Below are 22562 nucleotides of genomic sequence, written 5' to 3'. Positions count from 1 at the left end.
CATCAGCTAAAATAACATGCTCATCAAAACACAGACAGAGGAAGGAAATCCGTATCAAATACCTGATCTTGGATTAAAATAGAGCAGCAATAGTGTCAGAACTTTCAATGAGATGCTTAGTTGAAATAAAGCAGCAGTTCCAAAATAATTGTACCAAACTTGTACCCGCTACAGCTCACGTGTAATTCTCTGACCTCACAAGTTTCACTCAACTCAGACAAAATACCAAAGCAAGGTAATTAAACTATAGTATACTTTACAAATCAAAAAGAAAAGGAGGAAGAAGGACATTTTTTTTTTAAATCAAAGTTACCTTTTTGGTCAAATTTCACCACTGATAAAATTCTCACTGATCTGTTTTGCATCTAGATCCCAATAAGACTAAGCAACGTAAGAAGCAAAGTTGGAACAAAAGCAAACCATTCTTGGCTTGTGAAGCTAAATTCATATCAGCCATGATTTTCAGTTCATTGTCTGACCTTTGTGTAAAGTTCTGGTAGCTTCCAGTGACCATATGAACTTTCAGCAGATTGCCTAGGCAGCACTGATACATGGAGAGTTTGTTGGAAAGGCAGGTATGTAATTTCAACTGGTCTGGTCTGAAGTTCCTTTTTTCTTGATGGAAAACAAACACAAGTAGTGTATCAACAAGATGCATGAGTTTTTCTTCTTTGTCTGTTCAGAATTTTTACTTTGGCTAGCAAATAATGAGAAATAATATAGACCTGATCTTGAGACACCATGAACGGTTTAAGACAAAAGCTCTTAATTCCTGAATTCATTTCATGCCATCTTTAATAGAAGAGTTAATGCAGATTCTTTTTGCTTCCTGAAATGCAGTGAGAAGTTTATGGTTCTTACATATTTGAACAGCCCCAACACCAGAGACACACAAAATGTTATAATGTATTTTAATCATTACACCACCACGTTATTATTATAAGCCTTTTCCATAACACGCAGTACAGAACTCAGCAAAGAGCACTGTCTACTACTATGCACTGTCAAATATTTCTGGTGGTACAGGGAACTGACTACAGTGTTTTATTTATTGTTTCTTAAATCAAAATTTAACTTACACATTCTGAACTTGTACATAATACACAAGGCTGTACTTCCATATAGGCTGCAGAGACATTCACTCTTTTTTTCTGATTTGTATATAAGAGTAAATTTCCTATAACAATATGAAAGAAAATTAATAACTTATGTATCTAGCTAGGCGTTTAGTATTTATTTTTAATCATAGTAATTAAAAGATGACTGAAAAAAACCAAAGTTAAATATTGTGAAGTGCACAAAAATCTAAAATATAGGGACCTTCCACAGTACATTATACTAAATCAACATATAACAGATTCAAAGCTTAAAAGCCAAAATCTTCATTTAAAAATTTAGTGTTTCTGACATCATTTTCCACCATTCCATCAGCTCTTCTTTCTCCTCTTCTTTTCTTTCAGACAATGACTCCAATTCAAAATCAACCTGAATAAGAGAAACAATCAAAATACTGGTAAGAGAGAGAAGTGTGTGCTATTAAGAGTCATTTACTCAAAGTTGTTTAACACTGCCATAGGCCCTGGGGAAAGACTTTCTATTTTAGGCTAGGATTTATTCCACAGCCTCTTGTGTCTGATTTAAGGATGTGCAACACTTCCATATCAATACAATGAACAGCCATAAAGAACACCATGGTGCATAATAAAATTTCCAAAAGAATCCAGCTATCTGAACAGCGTTTGGCTTGTCCAAAGACTTCAAAAACTACAGGGCAAAGAAATTAAGAATAGTTTACAGGTACACGTATCTTCTAGCATGTAACATGCATCTCTTTCACATACTGCTAACACCTAGCAGGGCAGACTCCCAACATACCAAAATACATGCTCTATTTTATGTCACCAGGAAAATCCAGGGAGCTTTTCTGGCACATGGTTCACTACTGTGGATATGACATATGAGTTACACACTGAAGAAATAAGCATCTACTGTAATTTTTAGGAGCCGACTCCATGCCCATATGGAGGATGAATAAACAATGCTTCTGAAGTCTTAAAACAGAGCCTCAGTCTTATCCACCATACAAAGTGGGTACGAAGCACAGCTCCATCATTTCTTCTGCACAGAGCTGAGGACAGTTTTTAGCTTGTGCAGGTAGGCACGTGAAAACCTAGACTAGAAAGACAAATGAAAATCTCAAGACTGCTTACTCCTTATGCCACACTACTTAGAGATATGCTGTGATTGCCTGATTTCCTAGCCATGTAGCTACTCATAAAAAGAACAAATATCTCAGTATCACCCTTCTCTGTGCCACCTCATTTCAAATGAGGCCATAAGGAAAATAAATGAGTTTAAATGAGATTGTTCTCAGTGGCTTACACAGCAAGTACTAGAAAAGCAGATTTCCAGACTGTCCTCTAAAAGAGTATTAAATACTCTGGAAAATAACCTTTAGGCTAGGCTATATATACCAGAAAGAAGAAAAAAAGTTTGCTTTTTAGTTTTGTTTGTTTCAATGTAATAGATGCTAAACAGACATGCATATGATCACTTACCACAACTGCAGGACTAAAGGGCACAGCTACTTTTTTAGTTATTGCTAGATAACCTGGTGCAGAGGCTGTGAGTTTGTAGTTTCCAGGCACAAGCAGTCTCCAGTAATCACCATCCTTGGCTGCACAGAAGATGAAAGAAATAAAATCAAATAAATATGCATAAAATGAATTACTCAGCCAAGGAACGGGGACTGTCTCGCTTGTCAGCAACTGCTGTGTTCCTGTCAGCCTTCTTTCAGCTCTCTGAAAGAAATCTTCTGTAAAGACTGTACAAATATATCACCACAGATTTTCTTCTTTTCAGGTTAACGCAACAAGCATTTTTAACTCCGAGGTTGTGCTGTATCCTCCTTGAAAGACTTTGTCTTCTGAAGCTGAAAGCTCTCAGCACACTGAAGAAAAGGGCAATCTGGGACATTATCCTGCTAAAAAAGTGCTTCTCCAGCCAATGCACAGCCTGTTTTAAGCATCTGAGCTTGCCTGCAGTGCAACGTGGATTATTAATGTCCTTCACTCAAAATTCTGGAAATTCAAATTGATATCTATTTTATTCTCTCCAGATTCAAATAAACAGGACCACTTTTCTCAAGCTATAGTGTAGAGAAAGCTATAAATGATCACACCATGGAATATTCCATGTATGATGTCTCTGAAAGTATCTAATCATTTCAGTATCCAGGCAATGTCTAGGGCTTTTTTTCCTTCCATTTAACCGAACAAAGAAATAAAAGCTTGATCTACCAAGGTCAAAGAAAGGCTTCTACTGCTCTGACTATTACTGCAAACAATTTCTTTCTTTTTTATGGCAGAGAAATAAATTACGTGATGTCCAAAAGAGTGGTGAGGCACTGGAATGGGCTGCCCAGAAAGCCGGTTGAGCCACTGACCCTGGAGGTGTTCAAGAAATGCTTAGATGCTGTACTAAGGGACATGGTTAAGTGGGAAATATTGCTGGTAGGTGGACGGTTGGACTGGATGATGTTGGAGGTCTTTTTCAACCTTAATGATTCAGTGATTCTAATTTGCACAGTAAAAAATGTTAGTTATCGTTCACACTGTTCCCAGACTTTTTGCTTTACAAAACAAAAAGAAAACAAAGTGCAGAGCAACAGTAATGATCCATTCTACTTTCTGGCAACGAAACAAAGATGAATTTTAAGTCATGAACAAAGGAACAAGAGAACAATTTAAAAACAAATCCAAACCACAACAACTAGATCTGTCCTTCTTTTTGAATGTGCTCAAATTTAAGTACTTATGCTCCTCCCTATTTTGACAACACACTTCTCAACAAGTACAGATATAAAAATGTGATTTGTGACAATGCTTTTTTGTAACATAGAAGTGTGAGTGCTTGCTCTCATATTCCAGAATATGCCTTTGCACAGCTTATTCCCTCATTTTATCCCTGAACACTATTCTCAGCCTTACATTTTTTAGCTTTCCTACACACTGTGAAAGAAGGTGGCTAATGTTATTGTGGGCTGCTCTCCTCTTTAGCAGAGATGCTGCCCTCTTGAAGGTGATGTGAAAATACAGCAGAGCCAGCTGAGAGTCTGCCAATCCTATATCGTGCTATTCTGTACCGCTGTAAGAGCACAGTAAGACAATATCAATGGGAAAAGACCATCATGTAAAATCCCAATGCTTTATTATGTATGATCTTTTTTTTTTCCCCAAAAAGTATCTCATTAAAACAAAAGTTTTTGGAACTTGTCATCCAGAATAAGAAAGCATTGTCAACAGGGAAGACTGCAAGTCAGCAGTTGAAAACAACCTGTGAACTCACTCCTTGAATAAAGCACAACACCAGCCAAACGCTGACCCCATTTTCTGTGAACGCCAACATGACATTTTTCTCTTTCAAATGCCCTTCTTAAAAAAGAGGAGAAGAGGAGAAGAGGAGAAGAGGAGAAGAGGAGAAGAGAGTACATTTACACATGATGAGGTATGTTCACATCATAATATAAGTTCTGGACTGCAATTTAGCCTTTCAGCTCAAAACAGCACTGCCAACAGCACTGCCAACAGAACTTTAAATTCTGGCAGATTTGTGAAGCAGCACCACAAATCAGAAGACAAAATAAGCATGAATAACCAACAGCCATCAGTAGCACTTCACACCAGAGATCCATTAAGCCCCAGCAACTGCTCTTCATCTCCTCTGACAGCAAAACACTAGTGGAATATTCATGACATCCTGCAGGCAAGGAGTTTCTTGGGGCACAACATGTTTTCCTAGGTTCAAAACTATCGTACCTTTAGGCATCAGCTAATAAAATCTGAAATGACTCCAGTCTGCAAAGGAAAAAATGTGGCAGTATATTCCAGCACTTAGCTTCTTGAGGCACAAAACTTACCTGACGTAATGTCATGGCTTATCCCTTCCACAGAAATTGTAGCATTTGCTATTGGATTGCCCTGAAGATCTTTAACAAAACCCTTCACTCCTCGGTGAATCTAAAATAATCAAAGGCAGAAGCACATACAAAATCACATAACAGTTCCTAAGAGAAGTAATTTGCATCAGTATATTGATATATATCATATAGATATATGTAAGGATGCATGCTGACAACTATCAAGCATAATTCTTAATTCTTAATAATTATATACATACATATATATATATATATATATATATATATATATATACACATACACACCATTAATAGGTCTTTATTTTTCTCTGTATAATAATTATTAAACATCAAGGTCAAAGAATTCAGCTTAGTTATTCTAATTCCACCACATTAAACAAACGTTTTTCAGAAACACACATCAAATCACAGAACATAAACACTGGCTTCAAAGCACTGGTGATTGGGAATTCATAAATGTGCTGAAAAATTTCCAAAGAGAGGCTGAAAATAAAATTTTACAAATAGAAGTTTCACCAACTGTAAGAATTTAGGGCAAAAGATGGTGGAAATGCTTAAAAGTCAAACAAGGTTAAACGTGGGCACTTGGGCTCTTTCTCAAAATGTCCAGGGCTTTGAGATGGGACAACTTGGAGTCACAGCACTCCCCACTGAGCTGCAAAAGAGCTACAATGGATCAGGTCTTTGTTCCTTCTTGCCTCATAGGCACAGCATCCACTGAGCTTTTGGGATCTCCAGCTGAAAACCTTCTCTGTTCAGTTTCAGTGACAAAACCAGATTCCCCCATTTCTTTAAAATCAAAGGAGGAATAGCGGTGGCACTGATGTTTAAGAGATGCTTGAGAACAGGGACCAAGATTCACCATCACTACTCACTTTCTTCTCAGAAAACACCAGGATTATCTGAACTGTCTGTTCCTAGTGAAATTAAAGCACTGATGTGACTGCAGTGTGTGAGGAGACCAGATTGGCTGAGAAAAGCAGAAAGTACACATTAGCACTGTTCTGGCAATCACGAGGGAGCTGGAACATTGGGCTGGCCTTGTTACTCTCCAAGATGCCAGGCAGACCATCTGAACTTCAGAGATAAAGCCAGCAGCTCCACAGGAGCTAGGAAGTTGACGAATCAATCTCTTACACATTAGTAATTAGGAACGTGCAATGACAGCACAGTTTTAAATGACAGAAAGAAAATTAACCCATGCAGCCAAGGAGCTGAGCAACATCTACATAGCTGAGACGTGGATCCCATATTAAATTCCAGCCCACATACTACTTTCAAAACTGTTCAACTCAAGCATTTTAAATGATGAAGTATTTCACATTTCTAGCTATGTCAACTGGTTCTGCAAAAATAAATTCTTGAAGTGAACAGATTACTTGAGCAACTCTGCCAACAAAGTATGTCTCTGATTTCATAATCCCAAATGTGCATCCATTAACGACAACAGATACGTTTGTGATCTTTAAGTAACAACCTCCAGATTTCAGAAATTTGACACTGCCACAGTTTGGCAGATATGCTCCCTGATGCTATACTGAGATGCCACCTACAGCCCAACCTGGTCATCTAGGCTCCCTTGTGCGTGCAGTCATTCATCACATCTCCTGCACACACACACTTTTATCTGTAGAGGGCAATTTCTCTCCTTGTGCACACATCCATGCTGGTGGGATGGATTTATACTCAGGAGATGTATACTAGTAACCATTCAGGAGGCCAACTTAAGTTAAGCATCTGTAAAAACTGTGATGGATTTCATATTTTTATTTCCTTTCTTTACTTTTTCGACAGCCTTACATTCAGAAGTATCACACAGGATTATCACCTTGGAGACATATGAGAATTACATACCGATCAGATTAATATGAGATGTCAAAGTAGATGTTCACTCAGCACGAAGTCCAGAAGTTTCACATACAATAACTAGAGTTGTGCCATTCCTTTTTTTCTTACCTGCTCAATGTAATTGATGAGGGAGTTCTTGTTGTCCTCCCAGTAGCCCTTCAGAGTTTCTTCCGGTGGGAATTTTTCACAGCTAAGCTCCACTGTGATTTCAAAGCAGTTGCTGCTGAGGTAATTGAAATCCTGCATTCCTATGATGCCAGAAAAGAGTTATGAATGGATTTTGCATTGTTCCTAAGTAACTGGAGCAAAGAGGGACATGTGAGATGCTGGACATACTAAGAAAATAATAGCTATAAATACAATCGGTACAGTTCTATTTAATCAGCTTAGTTCTGAACTGAATGTCGTTACAACAGAGAAACTAACAAAACCCTTAACCCTCCAAAACACTTTTGTTTTGGAAAGTTTAGAAAAAACATGACAGTGATGATGCACCTGACCGGCGTGCTCCTATCTGACAGGTTTTTCAGTTGCTGGCATAAAAATAACTTTTTTTTTCTCACTGGAAACTTAAAATCATTTCCAATTATGTCTCAAATGTCTCCTGATGAAAGTAAAAGGTGATCACTTTGTAATTGAAAAAGAATGACAATTAACTATAGAGCAAGTGAAGCATGATAAAATGTCTTTGAACGAAAAACTGATAAATATTGATCAAGAACATGATAAATTTCCTGAGAATATAATATTTCAACTCAGTAACATTTTACTTGAAATAGCATCTGTTTTCTAAAGAATATTCTGAGTTTGGTCAAGCTTTTGTACATAGATCCCAGATATATGATTTTCCACAAGGAAAAAAAAAAAAAAAAAGAAAAAAAGCAGACATCCTACTAATTTTTTTCCATATATTTGTTCTATAGACAGAACGCAATAACTTTGAAAGAGAAACACTGGACAGATTTTGATTAATTAACAGAAATCTCATCATAAATGTAGCTTTAACCATACAAATTTAAAAATATATACAACAGCATCATCAACAGGTGTAAAAACCTGGTAAGAATGACATATTCTTTTGCATTTCTGAGCCACTCCTCTCTCTGCAGTGGGAATGTTGGCTACTGCAAATCAGTCAACAGATAACCAAGGCAGTTCCAGCTCTGTAAGTGGATCAAGAGCTGGGGGGAATGTGATTGTCCTTAGGAAGGTTACAATTACATTCTTTGCAGATGCTGGTAACATCTAAGCTCTTGCTTTCCCAATCTAGGTAGCAAGCAGAGTCAGTGGGCTCTCCAATGGAAGGCTGAAAAGAGAAAGACTACCAGGTATTCTGAGCATCTCCATAGATGCTCAAAGGATTTACAAGTAGCTACTTCAATCAGCCCTGTGTTGATCCGTGTGAGCTATGCAGGAGACCCAATACGATCTCTTTACTAAAGCACTAGCACTGTGTACAGCAATGTCCAGAGAGCTGATGCCATATCCAAAAGAGAACACTGAAGGCAGCTAACAGATTGAGTCAGGAGGGATTTTGCCAACACATAGGGATGAAGAGTCTATTTTCTGCCAATCAGGCAATAGACTTTTAACTACTGATAGGAACAGAGACTGTTCAGACTCATTAAATAAAAAAAAAAAAAGCTTTCTATTTTTAAGCCTGAGCACCTCCATTAGATGGCAGGAAAATGAGGACACAGAAGGCAAGATGTGCTGCTGAGAGGGACAGCTCTGATGTCCCACCACGCAGAATATGTGATGGATCATCACCTGTACACAGCAAGAGAGCAGCATTCGTGAGTCACCCCGACAGCTGACTGCCAGGGAAGTGTTCCACACAGCAGATAATGCTGCTTTTCTTGATTCTTTCTTTCTTGTGGAAGAAAGAAAGGAATCATGAAGGGAATAACATGGTGCCAAAGAGCAGAGCATAATTTTACTGTGATGCCAACAACACCGCAGCTCCAATACTCAGGAATTTTCTCCTTCTCCACCTCTCAAAGCAGGTGACACCAGGGATGCCCTAGCATCCCAAGGACAGAATTAAGAAGGAAGGTAATTCTGGTTTTGTGCAAAACACTCATACCTCATAGTTTGTTTCCTGGCTCTTGGTATAGTCTCCTGAAAAAAGTCCTGCCTACACCACTGATATACAGGTGATGATCTGAATATCTGGCATAGAAAATGGGTTAAAGATAATCTGGATGTGAACTTTGCCTTACTACATCTGCAGTCTGGTTGTACTGGCCTGGCTACAATTTGCACTCTTTATCTGCCTGTTCACTACAGTAATTAAGTGCAACACTCAATAAATCAACACATTTCAAAAGATTTATTCAACCCTGCAGCAACTTTGATACTACTGCCCAAGCTTCCAACTGCCCTATTCCTCATCGTTATGCACCCAGAATATATCAGAGGTATCCACATCATCACATTCCCAAAGCTTCTCATTTTAACAAAAAAAGGGGAGTGTGGTGTACCATTGGAATCCAGGCATCAGAATTACCTACACTTTGAATTAAAAGCTGTATCAGAATGCTGGGTGTACTTCCACATGTGTAAAGCCAGTAACTTCCAGCAAGACAGGATAGAGCCTTGTACACAACGTGGAAAACGTGCATACCACATGTGTTGTATAAAATCCCTAAGAAATGTATTAGTATCAGTATTGCCTTCAAAGCTGGTAGCATGAAAGGTAATTGAAGTTAAATGTGAATAAACAGAGTGCCAAGAGTGATTTAAGGTTATCTGAAACAGAAAGATACCTAAGCAATAGCCTATGAGCACAGCAGTGGAAACTGCATTGAAATGCTATTTTCATAATGACATTAGGATCTGATTAGATTCTGGTGACATTGCCATGACTGAGCAAGCAGAATATGCATATGGCTTGTTAGTAATTCATTACTATCTGCTCTTCTCATTTATATTTCCAAATAGCTATTCCACACAAAAAGTACATTAAAAAACCATTACTGGTATTGAAAAGCTATGCACTCAATAGTGAAGGAAATTCCAAAATTATTCAATCATTAATTACAAGCTGATAAAAATAAGACCAGCATTAAAGAAAACATTTCATATACAGGTTTGTTTTTGCTTGTGGCCTGATGTGGCCTCTTCCTACAGGAGTACAAATTGCTTTTCAATAGCTTACATCACTGCCAACTTTGAGCATACTACCATCTGGATAGCAAAATGTCACCAATACAACAGATGACTTCACTGCCACTTTCTGTCTCCTAAGAGAGCTTTCCAGACTAAAGGAATAAAATTTCAATAACATTTTAACTTGAACTAAGTGATGTTTAGTTATTTTCCTTAGCTCTATATGTAGAAAGGGCTGCTTCCACTGAACTCTTTTTATGTTCTTGTTGTTGCTTTTCTTCTGAGTCATTCTGTCGCTCTTACTACAATGAAGGTTTTGGTCAACAATCACAGCTTGCCAGCTGACTTTTACACTTGGGAAAAACAACAACAAAAAACAAATTCATGCTGTATGGTTCACAGTTATCTCCATTGGATCTCTCCATTTTTTACTGCATCGTATTAAGATCACAGACTCTGGTTAGAACTAGGACTCCTTTATTCTTGCTTTTGTATAAATACATGGAAAAAAAAAAAGGGCTCTCGAGCAATTTTCAGTCTAACTTAAAAGTAAGATCCAAAAGAAGGAATTAATTCAAGCTTTCCAACAAGTTTTTCCAATGGAAAAGTCTTTCTTTGTCATGTGCAGTTCAGTTAGAATGAAAGCACTGCATCGAAACAATGGAAAGAGAACATTTTCCTAAGGAAAAAAAATAGAGACTAAAAGTTAAATAGGTCCACATTTTCATAGCTAATATTCAATATTTCAGTAAGTCATTTTTTGACTGAACTGAAACAATTAAATTAAACAGTTAAATCTTTCAATCTGGTGTTGCTGTGGTACTAGAGCAGTAATATTCCAGTCTGAAGGAATGAGTTTCCAGAGTGTAAACTCAAGCTTGAAATAACCACCTGAGTCAGCCATGGGTCTCACCTCCTGGGACACTGTACCATGCACCACCATTTGTCGTTCCATCCACAAAGCTGCTGTCATCATCATTTTTACGACACGGTGGTCTGTTTGGATCAGACATAGCCGGGTTTAAAGATGAGTAACTGCGAGCCAGGCTTTGAAAAATAGCATCATCAGGGCAGGAGCTGTATTCGTGAGCACTGCCTGGGGAGAAAAGAAGGTCCAGGAACAAGAATTACCAAAACCACAGTCATACAGGCCGGGGTCAGAACCGAGGTTACCCGTGCTGCACCTTCAGGATGGTGCTGGGAAATTCTCTGTCTGTCAGTAAGCGTTCTGTAGCACTATCAACTAACATGGCATTATTTGAATCACACTAACATTCCTCCAGTCCTTAATCAATTGCCTGTACCAGGCTGCCCTGTTATTAACATGAGTATTCATATCAGCCTTAATATTTATTAAAATACGCGTTTCAATGTGCACCAAAAAATCCAAGGCATTTTAGGCTTTCCATTCTTTTTAAGAAAGCAGAACATGGAAAAATGTTTCTACTTAAGAAGTTGTGCAGCCTGGTATTCCAAGAATTTGCAATTAAACTACTGGAGGGTAGACTGAAGAAAGTCAATTACCAACAATATCATCACATCACAATCATTTCAGTGATGTGTACAACCTACAGTGGCAAAAACAGCCGTGTGCTAAATGGTAACATCTCTACCTCGAAGTGATCCTTGTTTTTATATGACCAATACTGATGAAACAGTAATTGCTGTTTTTGTTAGCATAATGTTGCTTTCAGAAATCCTCCCTGTAAACGTGCAAGGAGAGAAACCTTAGTTCATACAGACAGTCTAGACACATCTATCTAGCTTCACTTAGCAAGGTACAAATGGCCTCCGCTAATTAAAGTCCTAGGATGTCTTTATTAAATGAAGGGATCATGATTCCCTTAGGCATTCCATCACCTCTGTGATGTAATTCTTGCAAAACAAGATAGCTGTTCTTCAAGACTGGACAACATGGTCATACAGTGGCTACTTTTAAACATGTTATTAATTAATGAGTAATAATTAATGAATAATAAGTCATTACTGTCTTGCCATTATGTTTACAACTTGGATCTCAGGTAGCATTGATGTAAGTACATGACAACATAATACAGAGCATTGAATAATGTTTATTATAATAAATATGGGGAAGAAAAGCATAGAATAAGTATTTCTATCTCCTCGTATCTACATACCACTCCGAGTCTCATCATAAGGGTAGTTTGCAACAAGGTCTCCTCCGTGAAGATTGGCAGAGAGCACAAAGGGAATATCCATAATCCAGTGAATGACACCTTTCGTTTCAGGAGCAAGCTTTAACAAAACAGCATAACCAGCAGTTAAAAATTGATTATTTAGTGTAGAGACTTAGTTACTTGCATATATGTGACTTAGTTATTGTCATGTGTGTTGTGAAATCGTTTAAATGAAGAGAGTTGGATTAGTCTTTTACATCAGAACTTGGGTAGATTCATTATCAGCCTTAAATCTGGTGTAAATTAGATCAGAATGAGGAAACATATAAGGTTATCTCATTATTTTTTTTCTTCATATTATGATTATATCTAAGCTAAAACTAAAACATAAAGCCAAGAATAATAATTCAAAGTATAAGTTGTTTGGACATAGTCCAGTTCTCTGCACTGAAAGTGAAATTACTTCATTTAATAATCTGAATCTGAAGGTAGAAAACGGCTATTAAGGCCATCAGATGAATGAATTTAAAGTGATCAGGAAAAAAAGAACAAAGCAGTTACACAAAAACAGAACCACAAAGACTGCACACAGCTTCAAGGGTTGGCTGCATATCTGCTTACGCAAAATGGAAGAGAGAGGCGTGCAAGCAACTTGCTCTTCTGCCTCTGCTTACCTTGGGATTCTGGTCCACAGCCTTCTTCATGTTTTTCAAGAGGTGATTGTTTGGGCCACCCTCCTTCTCATTAACGTAGACTATCCTATCCAGATCAGGGAAATTTCGGTTCAGATCTATCCCCTGGGCATTACTTCGACCAACAAACCAGTCTTTAAGTTCACCGGGCTAAACGAGGGAAAGAAACAGAAAGAGAAGGGAGCTTGGCAGATTCAGGAGCCTAGGAATCAGTTCTTATGTAGGTGTATTTATCAATGTAAATTTACATCGTGTTCTTACCTTTCACGTTCTCAAGAGTAAGAATGGACCACGTGGGAGTAAAAGCTAAATAAACCCAAACTGTCTCAGAGGAGGAAATCACTCCCATCATTAACAAGTCTGGACTGAAGACGGGCAAAATTACCATCAGACTTTCCAGCGCCTGTCCGGTTTGTGCTTGTTGAGCCTGCCCTCAGGACATGGCTTTTCCCCATTGCCTCAGGTGCATGCTTTGCCTTACAGACCTCATTTCTAAGAGCCTCTAAGCAGCTGTGGGTGTATCCACCAGCTGCAAGGCACATTTGCACTTGCTTCGTAGTTCTAAATGGCTTCAGGACAAAGAAGGACATTAATCTTTATTTCTCTTGAGAGTTTTATTTTTGTGGCAACCATCAGCTTCATCTGCTGCAATGGTGGCACCAAACAAAGATGCAGAGGAGAGTTCTGCAGAATCTTTCAGCTGCTCCTTCACATGAGATGTGATTCTGCATTAAGGAAATGCCTTCAGCATGCATAGTTTTCCTCAGCTTGTCTCTCTAAGCTTTCAGTGCTCTGTGAAATAGGCTTAGGTAGATTTTTGGTCTTAGTCTTGGAATATATTAAATGTAGTGTCACACACCATGCATAAAGATGGTGCTAAATCAGAACTAAAAGCACTAAAAGAAACTGCTATGCAAATCATTGATGATTTTAAAACAAGGCTTGTAAAAGCAAATGTACTTTGGCTAAAAGGTTTCAGATGATCTCATAACTGAATCTCTACAGTGAGAGATTTCAATCAAGTGGAATAACGTACCAATTTGAGGACAAGTCCTGCTTTATTACCACTAGAGGGAGACATCCTCATGGACATGGGTTAAAACAGGTCTCAGGTTTTTAAAAGCCCTCCTAATAGGCTGCTGAATGAAGAGCTCAATAGAGTTTAACTTACTTAACCATAAATGAATAGCCACATCAAAAGATTCCATATTTATATATCTAAACATATAGAGACATCAATAGGACTTGTAAAACAATTGTTGTTTTCCTTTAGAATAATAATACACACTAGAAATGGGACAGAAGAGTATTCCATTTGTCCTCTATTTGCTAACCATGCACTAACACTCTTTACTGAGTCTTCACCTTAAACTAAATACTAGATTTTCTTGACTAATAGCACTTAGCTTAACCTAAGTACCTTATGCCTAAAATATAGATTGAGTTGTTTTTATTAAAAATACGGCTCGCTTAGATTCCTTGAGATAATTCACATAATGCAACTAATTCACATAAATGCATTTAAGTTAGAATATTAGAGGAAACATCAACCTTTTTTCCTCTCTAGTACTTTGGAAACATGATGTTTTCCTGCAAGTTACTTGTTCAGGAAGCAATTTGGTCAGCAAACTCAGATGAAAGAATAGGCATGAAGCATAAACATCATTACATTTTAAAAGGAAGTATATTCGTTTAAAACAGAGACAGCTATCCTTGGAAAGCCCAAGCATGATATCTTCTTTGTTAAAGAGAAAAAGCCTACTGTACTATTAGAAAATAAATTATGCTGTACCATTCAGTGATCCCCACAGAGTTTATATACTTATAAAATAAATTAAGGTGCCATTTTCATCATCAGGTTGATACAGAATTACAGAATCGCTTGAATAGGAAGAGACCTTTAAAGGCCATCTAGTCCAGCTCACTGCAATGAACAGGGACACTTACAGATACATCAGATGCTCAGAGCCCTGACCATCATGACTTTGAATGTCTCCAGGGACAGGGTATCCCTGGACAACCTGTGCCACTGCCTTAGGAAAAGAAACTTTTTCCTTATAACCAGTCTAAAATACATAGATAGATATTGTAGTTTTACAAACCTGAGATGCTGCCTTCTCAAAGCCATCCGGATTCAAAGATGGCATGATATGGATACGTGTGCTATGGATCAGGTTGATAATAGTTTCATTGCCTTTCTGGTATTCATTACATAAGTACTGAGCCAAGAAGATGAGCAGCTCCCTTCCAACAGCCTCATTCCCATGCATATTCCCAACATATTTAAATTCTGGCTCTCCTGCAAGAGAAAGAAGAAGCATGTCTTAGAGTAGCACAAAAAAACCAGGCATGGACTACATCACAGTACATCAGAGACAACTCTACTGCTGTGACTACATTTTGTCACAGCATCCCCAGGAAGCTACAGGCCTCTTCTAGGAAAGTGGATCTAGATGTTTTTTCTCCTGAACTCTGGCTAAACAGTCATTTACATTTGGTTGTTTGCCGAAGCCAGAGAAAGAATACCACTATTTCAAAATAAATGCTAATCATAGCTATTAACAACACTACTGTTGAGGTATAATGCAATTGATGCCTCAGTAACACAAAAAGGTGTCGTAATTTTTAAATATACAAACTGACACTAACAGAGCTTCTTATCCTTCACGTTCTCACCAAGATTAGGTTAACCTTGTCCCACTACACACGCATCAAACTGCAATTCGTCTACCAAAATGCTGCCAAGAAACAGCAGCTGATCCTAGTGATCTGAAAAACCCAAAGCAGTTGATTCAGATATTCAGCTCAGACTTTATGAAGAAAATGCAATGACCTAACTCATGGATCACTCCTGCTAAACATTCCAAAAAACATTCCATGTATGTACCTATCGTATGAACGATAAATTCTCATGAATCACGTGAATTATTGTTTTATATATTGAACATATACAAACATGTTTAATTACACATTTAATTTTGGCTTTAATACATTCTGCATATTTTTATATATTCATTTACCTGTGCATGTTCACATAGAAGTTTATATATACATATATATATTTGTAAGTTCAGCACCTAGATAAACATTCCAACATTCCCAAGTTGCACCCTCGTGATCCTAGATAAAGAACACACTGCAGAGGTCTGAGGTCTCACAGAGCTATAAAGGATTTACCTTTTGAAGGACCACATCTTGGGCTCTAGAGATGCTTTAGTATAAATGTAAATATCTGAAGGGGGAACCAGCAGGGAGAGGAAGAGGGACCCCCTATACTCTGCCCTTGTGAGGCCCCATCTGGAACCCTACATTCAGGTTTGAGGCTCCCATTACAAGAGCTGTTGCAATGGGACCAGCGCAATGCCACGAAGATGATTAAAGGTCTGGAGCACCTCTCCTATGGAGATAGGTTGAAGGAGTTGGGAAAAGAGAAGGCTCTTGGGAGACCTCATTGCCACTTTCCAGTACTTGAAGGGAACCTAAATCAGGAGGTAGATCAACTCTTTACATGGCCTGAAAGTGACAGGACAAAACTAAGTGGCCTTAAACTAAGAGGGGAGAATTAGGGTAGGTGTTAGGAAGAAATTCTTTACTCAGAGGGTGGTGAGGTCCTGGCACAGGCTGCCCAGAGGGGTCATGGATGCCCCATTCCTGGTGGGGGGCTCAAAGCCAGGTTTGAATGGAATCCTGGGCAGCCTGAGCTGGTGGGTGGCAACCTTGGCCATAGCTAGGGGTTAGAACTAGATGGTCTTTAAGGTCCCCTCCAATCTAAGCCATTCTATGATTCTATGATTGCCTCATATTTAGCCAGAAGGACATGCTGGCTTTTCTCGTTATTTGCCTTTTTAGAGTTCACCTGTTAGCACAGCTTGAATCAAACCTTCTGCTGATAATACGCTTCAAATAGTCTCCATAAGCCCTGGGATAGCCTTTAGCACTATCACAGTGGCAAATTCAAGGCAAGAAGCATTACAAACAAGGCCTAAATAATTGCTAATCAAGCACACAGCTGTATCTGCTTACAACTCTTCAGTCTGTGCTTGAAAACCTTAATCCACTGATAAGGTCCTAGCAGAGCACTATTAATTCCAGGACTTCTTTTCTATGATAAGACAGCTTTGTACATATTATTCCCTCATGTTGTTTGTCAGTTAGGTTAAAAAATACTCCGATTCAAATGAAACAGCATCATTTTATCTCATATGTACAACTCCATTACTGTGACTAAAGCCCTACATTTCCTCTTTTGGCATTAACTTACTATTTCTTCCTATCTGTTAATACCAGGGAATGTAAGAGGTCTAATCATCAAGAGTAATCAGGCCATGCACTCAGCCCAACCCTTTTAAATCAGATGGATACTATTTAATAAAACGTGCAGCAGTGCACATCACAAATTCTCATAATTAGAACACTCATGCATATGTATATTGCTATATAACTTATGGGGAAAAATTGTTTTGCAAGCTAAGACAAAAGCTTGCTACCATGGCAAAGATGAACACAGCCACACTTGGCATTTGTGGCTTTTCCTAGAACACCATTATGTAAGCCTGAAGGAGAACTCACTTCTCCAGATTCCCAGACTATGGATTATTCACTTGCCTTTCTCTTCCACCTGAATTTACAGAACAGGTTCAAATGAAGGAATAGAAACAAAGGTTTTCCATGCAGTATCACTTTCCAGCGCCAATCAAAGAATTGTTAACAGTTTTTTATCAGGGTTTTTGAAAACAAGTACAGTCTAAAGTGAACCCAGAATAAAGCCTCATCGACCAGCATCTCCAGCAGCAATGAAAATCTCACATGGGCACAAAAAGCTGAAAGGAGTTGTGGAAGAGGCAGAGCGAGTCAATGGAATTACAGAAAGTCTTTGCTATGTAAAGTGATTGAAGATAGCTGGCTGGAGGAATAGCTGCTCTTCCCATTAATCCCTTGTAAGCCATTTAACATAGAACTTAATCACCCTTTGTATTCCACAAATGTAATTGCCTCACAGAATTCTTATTTTTTAATGAAAGGACTCCGAAAATCTCAATTGGATTATGAACTTTTTAAAAGTTTCTCCAAACGAGCAGAAATGCTTCCCTTCCATGGCAGACAACAGGACACAGATCTTACAGAAGAGGTATAAAAAAATAATTTTAACAAGTCTCATTTATCTGACACCCACACATGCAATAAAGTAAAACTATGTTAAAGAGTTTCCATGTTCCAAGATATGATAAACACAAAGGAATACATCTGTTGCATGAATATTTAAAATTCTTATTTAGCTCTATTAGCTTTCTGACAGTATCTGTATAAAAGACAATCTCTCATTCACAGTAACCACGGCAGGTTTTGTGTGACTATGGGAAGATGACATTTATAAACACTTACATACAAATTCAGCCCGGATACAGAGGTTTGTGATAACAAATGAATGGGTGGATGACTCGTAACATCTTCTGGGGCAAGCCATAGGAAATTAAATGCAGCAATCAACTTCATAAATATCTCGGTGTCTCTCATCACGCCTAAGCCAGTGAATCATTAAGGCTTTCAGAAAGCTTTTACAACCCTCCTAGATTGATTACAACCTGATAAATGTTTGAGGAAAGAGTATTTTGAAACAGCAAGCATTTCTGCTACCTGACAGACACTGTGAAATGTCACTATTTGCTTCTGCAGTTACAGTCAGCTAAGCTCTTCCGCAGCTTCCTAGGAACAGAAGGAACGCTGTTGATATTGGAAAGGTTGCCTAATTAAAGGTGACTAACCACTGCCATTTTTAGGTCAAGGTCTATTTGAAAAGACAGTTATCTTCTAAATCACAGCAGCAAAAAGTTTAGCACTTACTACGTAGGTCACTCTGAAAGTAATGCCTCCTACAATTTCCATGGAAACCACAACAGATACAAGCAGCACAACAACGCTATTTGATAGAGCACATTCTCCACTGCAAAACTCTCTTTTTCAATGTAGCCACCACCTCTAGCTCTGCTTTTTGCACTCGTGGAAGTGCAAGCCATGCAGAAGGAAAAACCGACTGCTGGAAATCTTAGGTCTTTAAGGAACTGTTTTGCAAATGAGTATCAAAGATTCTTAAAGACTTTCATTTCTAAAGGAAAAGCAGGCAATGTTCCTGAAATAACAGACTTCGTGTTCTTGATTACAGTTGCTTTATCTAAAGGTGATCAAGGAATTTCTTACGCTCTCCATTTTTGTCAGTAGTTCAAAGAGAAACAAATTCTCTGGAGGGCAACTATGAGGAAAATCAGGGACTGTAACAGGAGTTTCCTCTTTGAACATAAAAATGGCAAGAGGGAAAAAAAGAAAATAAATGAGGATAAAATGTAAGGAAGAGTGAAAGGATCAGAAAATTGAGATTTCTATCATTTTGGTAACTAGGCACCTCCAACCTGCCTGAATAGCATTTTCAGTAGAAACACTGATTTCTATGACACGCAAAAATGAACAGCCCTGCAAGACAGAACAGCAGGCAGTATTACTTTCTAAATTCTTGTATAGACCTTAGGATGTTAGGATGATGTTTTCTAAGTAGTCTTGGTTTAACACTGCTGAAACATAAACTTCTGGGGGTTTCACAGCTGGCTTACAAGAAAGCATAAACGGGTCAACATCCTTTTTAAAAAATTCCAACATTTGATATTCCTGCCATGAGCTACGACAAAATACACTGGGAACAAAACAAAACGAAAAGATATGCAAGGAACTTCTTGCAAGCTCTTGCTTTTAAAAAAATGCATGTATTTTTTCACAGCCATAACTTAAGACCAGTCTGAAGCTGCTTCTGGAAATCTCTGCAACTCTTTAGCACTATGCATTGTGTATATTAAGTATGGAAGGGAAATTCTCCAGACATTACCTCATGTTGAAGCTGGTTAATTCTACCATAAGGGTTCTGGGTGACTAGATGCTCCCCTCGCGCTTCCAACAGCCCACTCTCCCTGCTGTCACTACAGGACGTGGCACAGCCACCCACGAGCAGCGGGCACAGCATTTGCTCTGCTTCTGCAGAGCCCATCACAGCTCCCTCCTGCTGCATTCCTCTGCCATGTTTATGCTGCAGTTGCACAGCACAGCACTGACTGAGGTATGTCTGTGGTAAAGGCCATGCGATGCAGCACAGAGTGGAATACGAATAAGGCTTTCTGCCTAATGCTTGTTTGCATGGTACTGTGCAATAGAATTGATGATTATTCTTTAAATCGTAACTAATTAAACTTACTTATCGAATCAAAATCCTTAACTTAATAAGAAATCCTGAAATATAACATGCACAAGGCTCTGATTTTGTATAAATGTGTTAAAAGACACTCTCAAATTCAAAGCAAAAATATTGGAAGCTTTGAAGTAGCAAATACACACCTATACATATAGCCAGATTCATTAGGCTGGTTTTGCATTACATTGCATTTTCCATGCTCTAGGATAAACAAACATGTCTTTGTTTGTATAGAATTCACTGCTTCACTGCGATAGCAGTTACGGTTAGCTCAGCATAGAAGATGAGCCTCATAAGAACACTAAATATGCAATGGACAGTCCTAAGTCATCCCTACCAGTTACTGGCTGAGTATGGGATATGTTCATTGGTCTCATAGCTAGGGAAAAAAAAGAGCAAAAAAAACCAATCCAAAACACAAAACAGGCCCTGGGCCTCCTTCTGAAAAATGCTGGCAGTATGGGATGACACAAATGATCCTCCACCTGAGATGCTGATTTTGGGATGCAACAGTTTCAGTGCAACTTTTTACTGTGCTCAGTAAAAAGAGCGAACTTCTCCATTTAAAACTACATGTGACCAAGCAAATTTTCATTTCAAAGACTTTCCCTGTAACCCTCCAGTTTTGGTTGGCATGTAGTGCAAAGATACTTTTTTAATCCATCAACACATCACCCAAATATATTTTTTAATGAGGAGAAGGCTGATACATAATTCAGGTATGTACTTACAACAGCTCCTCACTAAGCTCATTTGACAGGCTTTCTTCAGCAAACTACAGCATCAGCTTTTTCACTTCAGCCACAAAAGCTGTTGCCAATCATCACAGCACTTCAAAAGGACAGAGCTCATCTATCCATCCCATTGTTTTTGTAGGCAATAAGTACATGGGAAATTTCAAAGCTAAACTAGTTCAAATTGCTGCTGCCAGCAGGAGACACGTTTGGAACTTCGCGATCTACTTTTCTCATCCTGATTTTCTGAAAAGACAAAACAAAAGATGGAAATAACCCATTTATATCCAGATCTCAGGCTCTGGAGTCAAAGAGGAAAGCAGAAATGCTGGACAAAAAAAAAGAAAAAAAAAAAAGAAAAAAAGAAGGAACAACAGCAGTTCTCCTTCTTTACTGGAAACAAATAAAGAGAAATTCAGTGGAAACAAACAGCTCTCCTTGGAGCTAGCAGCAGAGCCCTTCTACCTGCCTTAGACTTTCTCCTTTAATCTCAAGGAAGCTTTCTGATACATCATGGTGGCACTTGTTCCTCCTCTGAGGCTGCACACACTGGATAGTTCCTTCTTACAGGTGATTCAAACATAACTAATCCACCACCACACTATCACAAAGTGGCAAAGTGTGAAAAAGCTGTAGGTTGCAGATTTGTGATTCAGATAGATGGTGCTGAAGTTGGTCATCAGTAACAGATGGAGAGGGATAAAATGTCCCCATACGTATGCATCTGTCACGAGTGCCTTGTATAGACAAAGTAAGAATAGCTTTCGCGTTGACTTATTTAGTGTCCCGTGTCTAGATGAGCTCTAATATTCACCAGTGTTTGTTTCATGACTGCTGAATCACAGAATGGCTTAGGCTGAATGGACCTTTAAGTCCACCCAGCTCCAAACCCCTGCATGGCCAGGGCTGCCCCCCACCAGATCGGGCTGCCCAGGGCCCTGTCTAACCCGGGCTTGAATGCCTCCAAGAATGGAACACCCACAGCTTCTCTGGGCAGAGAAACAGGCAGTCACTACTGGCCAGGGAGTTTAAAGGAGGAGTTATGAACTGCCCTTTTAAAATAAAGTGCACTAAGAAAGAAATAGGCAAGCAGCAAAAGCTAATCACGTTGTTGCCTTGTCTCTCTGTGGAAAAACAATGAAAAATTGACTTGCGATGACTAAGAGGGGACACTGTTTACGTCAGAGAAAAAGTGATCTCACATATGCCAGTATCCTTAGAAACCAAGGAAAAAAAAGGCAGCTTCTTTTAGCCCTAATATTACATCAGCACGTTGCTTTTGCTATAAAGAGCTAAAGAAAAATAGAATTTGAGTATTTTAGAAGGTAGGGTTGGTTGTTCTGGTTTTGCAGTACAGGCTTACAACGTGTATGAATCTTTGATTAAGAAGTGTCTTACTGAAACTGTTCTATTGATGCAGAGGGTCATCAAGACATATTCCAACAATACATCTACAAGCATTGCACTCTTGGAGTCAGAATTTTTCAATGGAATGTGAAATCATACTTCAAACTGGTACCATAATGATTTGTTCATATCCATGAAACACAGACTTGGAGGGGAGTCTTCACACTCACATATGTCTGAAAAACAGATACCCTTTATGAAACACCCCTGTGTCATCCAAAACACTATAAAAATGAAAAGAAGGGTGATGATTCCTTATGACAATAGAAGGAGTGGAGGCTAAACTGGTGCAAAGGCAATTGGTGCAAATACAATCAAGTTTGGTGCATAAAAGGAAGAAACGAATCATAAAATAACTTGTTGACTCAAGAATAATGATGCAGATGAATGAACCAGACAAATTGTTTGTCTCAACAGCAGAAGGGAGTGGATCCAGAAGGCTTTCAAGGTATGTTCTGCAAT

The 22562-nt window shown here is 38.5% G+C and overlaps 1 protein-coding gene across 1 annotated transcript in view; it reads right to left on the bottom strand.

The window, feature by feature from the left end:
- Positions 1-777: 777 nt before the first annotated feature.
- CPE (carboxypeptidase E) overlaps positions 778-22562 on the bottom strand; it is a 43041-nt gene continuing 21256 nt past the window's right edge. Inside the window, exons 2-9 of the mRNA XM_042871387.1 lie at positions 14831-15027; positions 12711-12878; positions 12037-12154; positions 10812-10994; positions 6896-7035; positions 4919-5018; positions 2559-2677; positions 778-1485 (exon numbers count right to left, since the gene is read on the bottom strand). Of these exons, the coding sequence (XP_042727321.1) occupies positions 1387-1485; positions 2559-2677; positions 4919-5018; positions 6896-7035; positions 10812-10994; positions 12037-12154; positions 12711-12878; positions 14831-15027 (1124 nt within the window). The 3' untranslated portion in view covers positions 778-1386. The remainder of the gene's footprint in view (positions 1486-2558; positions 2678-4918; positions 5019-6895; positions 7036-10811; positions 10995-12036; positions 12155-12710; positions 12879-14830; positions 15028-22562) is intronic.

Source organism: Lagopus leucura, unplaced genomic scaffold, assembly GCF_019238085.1.
Source record: "Lagopus leucura isolate 7727_CA_CO unplaced genomic scaffold, USGS_WTPT01 Super-Scaffold_100004, whole genome shotgun sequence".
Classification (NCBI taxonomy): Eukaryota; Metazoa; Chordata; class Aves; order Galliformes; family Phasianidae; genus Lagopus; species Lagopus leucura.
This window is presented reverse-complemented; position numbering and strand designations above follow the sequence as displayed.